Source organism: Nerophis ophidion, linkage group LG25 (genome assembly GCF_033978795.1).
Source record: "Nerophis ophidion isolate RoL-2023_Sa linkage group LG25, RoL_Noph_v1.0, whole genome shotgun sequence".
NCBI classification, from domain to species: Eukaryota; Metazoa; Chordata; class Actinopteri; order Syngnathiformes; family Syngnathidae; genus Nerophis; species Nerophis ophidion.
The window spans coordinates 25,474,073-25,483,867 of record NC_084635.1 but is presented as its reverse complement, the minus strand read 5'-3'; the positions used below and the strand labels follow the sequence as shown (position 1 = coordinate 25,483,867).

At 38.0% G+C, this 9,795-nt stretch overlaps 1 protein-coding gene across 1 annotated transcript; it reads right to left on the bottom strand.

The window, feature by feature from the left end:
* Positions 1-1,566: 1,566 nt before the first annotated feature.
* LOC133542908 (C-C motif chemokine 18-like) lies at positions 1,567-8,888 on the bottom strand. Its single transcript, XM_061887162.1, has 3 exons — positions 8,802-8,888; positions 8,596-8,710; positions 1,567-3,349 (listed from the first exon to the last, which is right to left on the bottom strand). The coding sequence occupies exons 1-3, from the start codon at positions 8,878-8,880 to the stop codon at positions 3,211-3,213; spliced, it is 333 nt and encodes a 110-aa protein (XP_061743146.1). The 5' UTR covers positions 8,881-8,888; the 3' UTR covers positions 1,567-3,210.
* Between the last annotated feature and the right edge of the window lie 907 nt (positions 8,889-9,795).

The following is a 9,795-nucleotide window of genomic DNA, read 5'->3' as shown; positions in this document are numbered from 1 at the left end:
AAATCGCCATTCAAGACCCTTGTCATATAGCGTAGAAGATAAGAAGAGATGTTATTATTCTCCTGGATTACTGCCGGAAGTCACCCAGATATCAAGTATTAGGGCACGCTATGAAGCCATTGACTGCCGGAAGCTGCCGGAATGCTCGTCTCCCCAGCCCGGACTCTTTACAGCGGCGCCAGGGGAGGGAGCGAGAGAGAAACAGCGAGAGATCGAGGGAGAGGGAAAGGGAGAGAGAGAGAGAGAGAGAAAGAGAGAGAGAGCGAGAGAGAGAGAGAGCGAGACTGAGAGAGAGACAGAGCGAGAGAGAGAAGGAGAGAGAGAGATGAGAGAGAGAGAGAGAGAGAGAGAGAGAGAGAGAGAGAGAGACAGAGAGAGAGAGAGAGAGAGATAGAGAGAGAGAGAGAGAGACAGAGAGAGAGAGAGAGAGAGCGAGAGAGAGCAGGCTGGTGAGCGAGGGAGGGAGTGAGTGAGGAAGAGCGCGTGCGGGTCTAGTGGAAAAGCGGCAAAACGTTTCTCTGCTTGCATCACCCAAGTGACGTCAATGTTGGGCCCTCGAGAGCCATATACCACACCGTGATTGGTAGATTCCTTCAGCTCCGCACACAACGCTGTCAAGTGCCATTCATATTAAACTCGCGGGCCGCACTAACAATAAACTTTCATATTAGGGTGGGGGCCGCAAAATAACGTCTCCGCGTGTCTGAGACCCCTGTACTAAAGGGTTACGTGTAGTAAAACACGTGTAAACTTGAGAGCACACGCAAAGGTAATTTACACTGAGGATTGCGTCTCTTAAATGAGCAAAATAGACAGTGTAGTCCATTTGGCATGTCTGCCTTCATGAATATGCAGAACATTTAGTGATCATCAGAACACCCACAATAAGCTACTGGGAGGAGGTGATGCAAATGTAATTAAATATCATAGCAGTGTGATTTATCGAGACAATTTAAAAAGAAAATAAAACCAATAATGTCATTTTTTTGTGGTCCCTTTTATTTAAAAAAATATCAAAAAGTATCGAAATATATATTGGTACCGATACCAAAATATTGGTATTGGAACAACACTAGTACTCGTAATTTTTTTGTGTGGACACGCTGTTAAGGACTTAATATATATACTAGTAGATCTAGAACATAATTGTGACAACATCTTTCAAAACATGTTACATTTTTTGTGTTTTTATTCTGGCAGAGTGTTCCGTTTTTATTCTGGCAGGTTGTTCCAGATTGTTTAATTCTAAAAAAATGCTAGCACAAGGCAGTTAACAATGTTGGTAATATGGATTCTACTATTCCGCCTATAAAGCACTCTAAAAATTCACTTTAGAAAACACTAACAATGCTCTATTTAGATGCCGTGACCTGCATATTAACCAAGTATTAGCGACATTCTCACTGAAGGTGTTAACATCGAGAAACTACTTTTCTGGCATAATGATGCAGCGCCTTACTCATTTTTCGTCTAGCACACTGGCGGAGAGCAGTGACAAAGATGACTAAATGGAAAAACAAAAGGAATTCCTTGTGATTATGAGATTATTTAAAAAAATGTACAATAGTAATTATAACAATATTTTATTTATTATCACGAAGCGTTCACTACAATTACGTGCGGTCTTTGACTCATTTATTGTGACAGCAGCAGTCATCAAATCAGGATGTGGAATCCATCATATATTACCATCGTATAATAACTGAGTCATTTATTGGCAGTTTTGTCTCCTCACAGTGTATTAAAATGTCACCTAATGAAACATTCCAATCTAAATGAATATCCAAAACAATACTAACAAGTAGCAAATATTTGCTCCTGACACAGGTGACGTTGTTACATCATATATAAACAATGTACAAGCAGTATTCACAACAGACACACATATAAAAAAAATAAAAAAAACATGATTAAAATAAAAAAAATACACATTGGATAAGAAATGTAATAAAAGCATAACATACCATTACAAATAAAAAAACTAATATTTCTGAAACAGTGTGAGGCAAACCTACAGCATGAGGGCGGTCCAAAGTGTGGCTCTGGGAGCTATTTATTATTGGTCATATTGCAGCAGTGAAAACATTCCATCATCTTCCGCTTATCTGACGTCGGGTGGCGGGGGAAGCAGCCTAAGCAGGGAAGCCCAGACTTTCCTTTCCCCAGCCACTTCGTCCAGCTCTTCCCGGGGGATCTCGAGGCGTTCCCAGGCCAGCCGGGAGACATAGTCTTCCCAACCTGTCCTGGGTCTTTCCCGTGGCCTCCTACCGTTTGTACGTGCCCGAAATACATCCCTAGGGAGGCGTTCGGGTGACATCCTGACCAGATGCCCGAACCACCTCATCTGGCTCCTCTCGATGTGGAGGAGCACCGGCTCCCAGATGGCAGAGCTTCTCACCCTATCTCTTAGGGAGAGCCCCACCAGCCGGGGGAGGAAATTCATTCCGGCTGCTTGTACCCGTGATCTTGTTCTTTCGGTCATAACCCAAAGCTCATGACCATAGGTGAGGATGGGAACGTAGATCGACTGGTAAATATAAAGCTTTGCCTTCCGGCTCAGCTCCTTCTTCACCACAACGGATCGATACAGCGTCCGCATTACAGAAGACGCCGCAACGATCCGCCTGTTGATCTTATGATCCACTCTTCCCTCACTCGTGAACAAGACTCCTAGGCACTTGAAATCCTCCACTTTCCCGGCGAGAACCATGGACTCGGACTTGGAGGTGCTGAATCTCATCCCGGTCGCTTCACACTCGGCGACTTCCGGTGAGAGCTGAAGATCCTGGCCAGATGAAGCCATGCACCCTCAAGGACCCTGCCGAGAGTATAGAGCTGGTCCACAGTTCCACAACCAGGACGAAAACCACACTGTTCCTCCTGAATCCGAGGTTCGACTATCCGGCGTAGCCTCCTCTCTAGTACACCTGAATAAACCTAAGGAGTGTGATCCCCCGATAGTTAGAACCTACCCTCCGGTTCTGCCAATCCAGAGGTACCGCCCCCGATGTCCACATGTCTACATTGTCAGATATTCCGCTAATTATATTTTCCACCTTTTAACACAAAGTCAATATGTTTTGTTCAGGTACAGCAATTAAACATTTCTAATGTACAAAATGTATCCTACAGTTGTTTTAACCACCCCCTGGTCCTCATTGTAGAGCAGACAGAGCATTACACAAAAACTGACATGAAGGAACTTCCTCTTCACAGGACTTCAACAACCCTATGTTTTATACAGCATTTCGGTGGAGATGGGTTGTTGCCTGATGATTTTTCCAACAGATATTTTGTCCACGCCCAGCTGGGGTCGAGGCAAACACGTCTACCGTTCACTGTTGTGACTCTGAAAAGAACAAATGTGCAGATTAGTTGTGAGACATTGTGTTCGTACTTTGGTACTCCTTGGTTGCCCATTCATTTAAAAGCAGGTTGTTTATGGTTTTTCTTGCCATGATTGTGTCCCTTTTGGCAATTTATCCAGAATTTTGGTTTTGCTCCTTTAAAAACTACACTTTAAACTAAATAACAGTAATTAGGATAACTAATAATGTAATTAGGGTTGTTTTGCATTTTAAAATATTCATGAGTTCTTGTAATACGCTTTCATCATTTGTAGATGTGTAAGTATACAAACAAACATACAAGGGAAAACATTCTTCAAAACAGCGCTCACTTTTACAACGATGCACATTCCTTGATTTTATTTGTATTTAAACATTGAAACATACTATAAAATATATCGTTTGCATATTTTTTTTTAATTCAGTCATTTTTCAAACAATACATGTACTTTTCATCCATCCATCCATTTTCTACCGCTTATTCCCTTTCGGGGTCGCGGGGGGCGCTGGCGCCTATCTCAGCTACAATCGGGCGGAAGGCGGGGTACACCCTGGACAAGTCACCACCTCATCTTAAAAAAATGCTAGACATTTTATACTGTCATACATTATATTTGATTATTGTTTTAAAATCAGTCTTGGCAAAAGAGTCTGCAACTTTGAACATAAAAAGACAGAAGGCTTACATAAATACCAGGGGTGTCCAAAATTGTGGCCAGAGGGTCATTTTTAGCCCAAAGCCTAATCCAAAAATACAATTCAACAAGAAAGCCAAAAAGCAAATGCATTTGTTTTTAAATTTATGATTAGACATTATTTTTTTAATCCACAGATATGACAAACAATTAAAACAAATACTTAAATTGCACTTAAACAATTTGGTGAGAATATATATAATATTGAATGCATTGATATAAATCAAAATCCAAATATTATGGAAATGAATTCATAATATAATACACACAACAACATTTACAAGGAAACAAAACATACAAGAAAAAACAACCCGGTATTGTACTTGTGATATCATGTAAAAAAATATATCAATATGAAAATCATTTGTAAGCATATATTTCAAATATTAAGGAAAAAACGTTTGGGGTGATATTTTCTTTGTCAAGATTTTTTTTATAAAGGAAACTTGATTTGGCCAAAAGCAAGAATTTTACAAAAATAAAATAAAATGTAGGATTTAAGTCACAATATCAATAGAATAAGAACATTTTCAATAAAAAAAAATGGAAATTTAAGGGAAGAAAACCGCAAAACTGGAAAAAACTAAACAAAAAAAAACAGTATTTTTATGAGAATAGAGTTGAAATATATGAAAAAAAAATCTGGCCTATTAGAAACAGGTTTTAATGTTATGAGATAAAAAAGTTATTTTACACTAAAGAATTCCTAAAATGAAAAGGATCAGGGTTTTGTTTAGAAGCTTAATGTTCATATTGGGGCTGTCAAAGTTAATGCGACAATAATGAGTTAACGCAAAATTCCTTTACAACAGCACGTAATGTGTGCGCGCCCTAAAAAACACCTGGCCCATACCATAGCTTGGGGAAACACGGTGGAGTTGCGGTGAGTGTGGCGCCTCACGAGGAAATAAACAAGGAGCATATATGGACAAAGACAAGGTATGTTGTATGGCAAGTGGTTATCTGGATCAAAGTTATTTCAATCTGCTGTCGCTGTGAGTTGAAATATAACCGGATTAAGTCGAGTTTGCGCTGCTTGCTGATGCAGAACGCTCTCCCTCCAAAAGGCAGACCATGTTGCAAAAAGTTTACACTGCAAACTTATGGACAACCACTTTTGAACAGCAATTAAAGCTTTAATTTTGTGACCACTTTTTTTTTCATTGTTATTTATAGTAGGTTTACTTTAAAAATGAGCCTGTTTTTTAAAAAAACAACATATTATTTAATACCCAAATATTTCCATAAAGCATGTTGTCTGGTTTTGTGTTGATAATATTAAAAACTTAAAAATTATCTGTCGACAGTACACACAAATACAAAAAACGTGTCTATTAGCGATTAACTGCGAATAATCATGAGTTAAATACTGAAAATGCGATTAATTGGGGATGAATATGTAATTGTTGACAGACCTAGTATAAATAATAAAGAAACAAAGCATTTTTGATTGTTTATTGTATTTATGTTTTTAAGTGTTATTTTTACTAGAGACAATGCACATTCTGGAAAAATAAGATGCTGACAATTAATTCAAAACATTATAATAGTAAAGGAGGCTGAGTTGCAGACTGTTTTTTCTTCAAACTTCTTAGCATTTTTGGTTGCTTTACAAAATGTAAAAAATATCAAAAGACCCCCTGCATCCTTTGATTTTCTAGTAAGTGGTCGTTGGTGGAAAATCTTTCGACACCCCTGACCTTAATGAAGAGAAGTGATTTATTTTGCTCAGAGGTGGATCACAAACGAGTCATGTTTGCATTAGGTGCACTGCAAAAACTGAAATCTAAGCAAGATTAAATATCTCAAATAAGTGTGATCTCAGTAAGATATTACAGTTTGTTGCTGAGATTTGATGACCTATATTGAGTAAAACATGCTTGAAACTAGAATATAAACTGTTGCAAAGCTGTGTCATCAACCCTCACAAGTGTAAAACTACTTTTTTAAAGTAATAATTTCTTATTTCAAGCATGAAAAAAAAAAATTGATTTCGACACAATTGGGTCTCATAATTAAAACAGATGGCAGCCAAATGGACTTAGCTGTTTTATTTTCAATGAAACAATAGAAAATACGTACTCATACATTTGGCACGGTACAGCAAACGGACAGTTAATATTTAAACATTTAACATGTGATATTTCAAAGAATTTTGAACAGAAATAGTTCATGCACATTCAGATAAATTCTTCAACATTACAATTAAAAGGATTTTGTCCGGGGGCCTGGCAGTAAATATTAATTAAATAATAAGTTAATTAATTAAGTTTAAGTACCAATGACTGTCACACACGCACTTGGTGTGGCGAAATTATTTTCTGCATTTGACCCATCACCCTTGATCACCCGCTGGGAGGTGAGGGGCCGGACCCGGGAATCATTTTTGGTGATTTAACCCCCAATTCTACCCCTTGATGATGAGTGCTAAGCAGAGAAGTAATGGGTCCATAGACAATGAGTAAGTAAATAATGATTAAACATGTAGTTAAACAACAATTAAAGTATATGGTTTACATTATGAGCTCGATAAGAGAGTCAAATTTTTTTGATATGGTTCGGGATGTTTATCAAGATTATTTGTGAACACCATTTTTTAAACTGACTCATATTAGTACACATTCTTTGCTTATTTGCCAAAGCCATTCCATAATTGAATTCCGCATACTTGTATGCCAAAGGTTTTAAGTGTTGTACAGTGTGTTGTACAAAGTTCATAATGTAATTGTTTGCATTTCCATCTGAGAACTATTGAGCACCAATTTTAATTATGATGTTTAAATAGAAATAGTTCATGCACATGTGACGTGCGGTGAACTAAACACCAGGTGAGGCATACATACTTTTTTATCATATTTTATTTTTACGTAATTGTTTGGCAACACTAAATTGGCCCTAGTGTGTGAATGTGAGTGTGAATGTTGTCTGTCTATCTGTGTTGGCCCTGCGATGAGGTGGCGACTTGTCCGGGGTGTACCCCGCCTTCTGCCCGATTGGAGCTGAGATAGGCGCCAGCGCCCCCCGCGACCCCGAAAGGGAATAAGCGGTAGAAAATGGATGGATGGATGTTGACTTAGGTTGCACATTAGAGTTACAGGGAAAAAAAGAGAGTTATTCGCTTTCATAAAAACGTTATCATAATGATATTATGACATGATAAATGGGTCCAAAAACTAGATAGATAGATAGATAGATAGATAGATAGATAGATAGATAGATAGATAGATAGATAGATAGATAGATAGATAGATAGATAGATGGATAGATACATAGATGGATAGATAGTACTTTATTGATTCCTTCAGGAGAGATAAAGTTGTTATTAAATAATTTTTTGTCCCATTTGCTTTTAACAAAATAAATCAAGTATTGTGAGTGTATATTACCTTTCTGTATTTGTATTTGAAGCAGCAATAGCTATCCTCCATAAAAACGTATATTGTATGATCACATTCATTTTGTCTTAAAGTCCAGTTTAGAGAAGTATCGCATCTTGGATACAGTGAATAATCCTCAAAATTGGCAGAAACATGAATTTATTTAAATTTCATTCCAAGAAATTAAACAATATTTTTGCATCAGACAAAAAACACCCACAAATGCCGGCTTACTCTAATAAAAATGCCATGTTTGTTATAAATACAGTTAGAAAAAAAAGAAAAGAAAAAAATGCTGGCTTCTGCTGGAGAGACCTGTGTCTGCTAGCTTGAGCGCCCCCACTTCTCCCTGTGTGGTGAGTCAGAGTACTGCGGAGGCATTGAACTGCAAGTTGACAATATATCTCTCCCTACCTTGAGGCAGATGTATTTGCTGCCTCAAGACCTGCTTTTTCCACGTGGCAACAAGCATGCGCCTCCTTCCACGCATGCCCAATGCACACTGTGTGTAGCCGCGGACAGCACGTCACTGATGCACATTCTGACAAATTCTTTAAAGTTACAATAAAAAAAATTTGGCCGGGGGCGGGCTGTATACATGCGGGCTAATTGACTGAAATAACACGCACTTGGCGCGATTATGTCATGTTATTGATAGAAAAATGCATTTTTAGACCATATGATTTGCCTGAGCGGCTAGGAGACCCCACGAGTAAAAAGATGTTGCGTTGTTGCCTTTCCATTAATCCATCCATCCATCCATCCATCATCTTCCGCTTATCCGAGGTCGGGTCGCGGGGGCAGCAGCCTAAGCAGGGAAGCCCAGACTTCCCTATCTCCAGCCACTTCGTCTAGCTAGACGAAGTGGCCTTTCCATTAAGAACAATAAATTCAGAAAAAAGGTGTCATAATTTTTTTCTACCAAGAAAAATGCGCTTATATTATTAGGGAAAATATAGTTATTTTAAGGTATTTTTGGGTTCATTGAAGTTAGCTAATTTTACTTGCTTTGGAAAGTCTTGACAAGCTAAAGGTTCTTGTTTTATTGGCAGATAATTTTGCTTAGTTCTAATAAAATATCCCTAATATTTGTATTTTTTTTCCTTGTTTTTGAACACTGACTTTTTGCAGTGTGGTCACACAGAAACAATCCAGTGTGTTTAATATTATACTCACATAATGGCTTTGGAATTGCAGCTCTTTGATGTTCTTTCTAGATGCTGGACATTATTCAATGGGATACATATTTTTCCGATGCCGGGGCAGCAAACCTTCAACAAGGTGTTTACGACTGGAACAAACACATGCACAATTAAAATCACGCCACACACATTTCCACAATTATCAGGATGAGAAGCAGAGAGAAGAGGATTTCAACAGACCTGAACACACGCTGACTTGCAGGAAACACACCAGAGTGAGCAGTACAAGTGTCTTCATGGTGACAGCTGGGTTTCTCATCTTCAGAGGTCTTCGAGTATGGGTGAGCTTCCATGGCTTCCTTTTATATGCTGAGGATGATTTGTCTTTTTAGAGTTGTGGTTTACCTACCTCTTCTTTCACCGTGCCTTCTGCTTTCATCTACCAAGAACATGAATTCTGATGAGCCCCATACAAAGAAGATAACGTAGGTTCCTGCTGTCGTTACCTTCGATGACATCTGTCCCTGGAAAGGAATCGGAAACCAGCTTGTCCATTTTGTTCTTTCTTTTTGGTCATCATTCGTTCCCTTGGTTATAGTACATCTGCCCTACTAACTAGTGCCTCTGAGTACATACTGTATAGATACAGTATATGTACAAGCAGCAATGCTTCATTTTGTTAGTGTGACGTTATGTAACTAAATTGCTTTTCCGCATATTTTGGTTTCACAGATTAAATGTAATACATTTTCCATATGAACTGTGAAATTGTGTTAGATGTAAATATAAACAGAATACAATGATTTGCAAGTCCTTTTCAACCCATATTGAATTAAAAGCACCACAAATAAAAGATACTGTTTTTGATGTTCAAACTCATGAACTTTATTTTTTATTTTTTGCAAATATTAAAATCTAATACATTTGTTGCTTAAAACCAATAAAAATTGTTAATATAAATATTAAGAACCCAATGTAGTGAGAGCAGCTGTCCAAAATAAGCAAAGATGATCAACCGGTCACAATTCATTAAAATACAATTAAAAAAAAGTCACGTTGTTGATACTAAAATACCAGAAGGTGCAAATGTGATGGGCGAGGGGCCAACAGGCGTGTGGGTATCTTGGAATACAATGATTTGCAAGTCCTTTTCAACCCATATTGAATTAAAAGCACTACAAATACAGGATACTGTTTTTGATGTTACAACTCATGAACTTTTTTTTTATTTTTT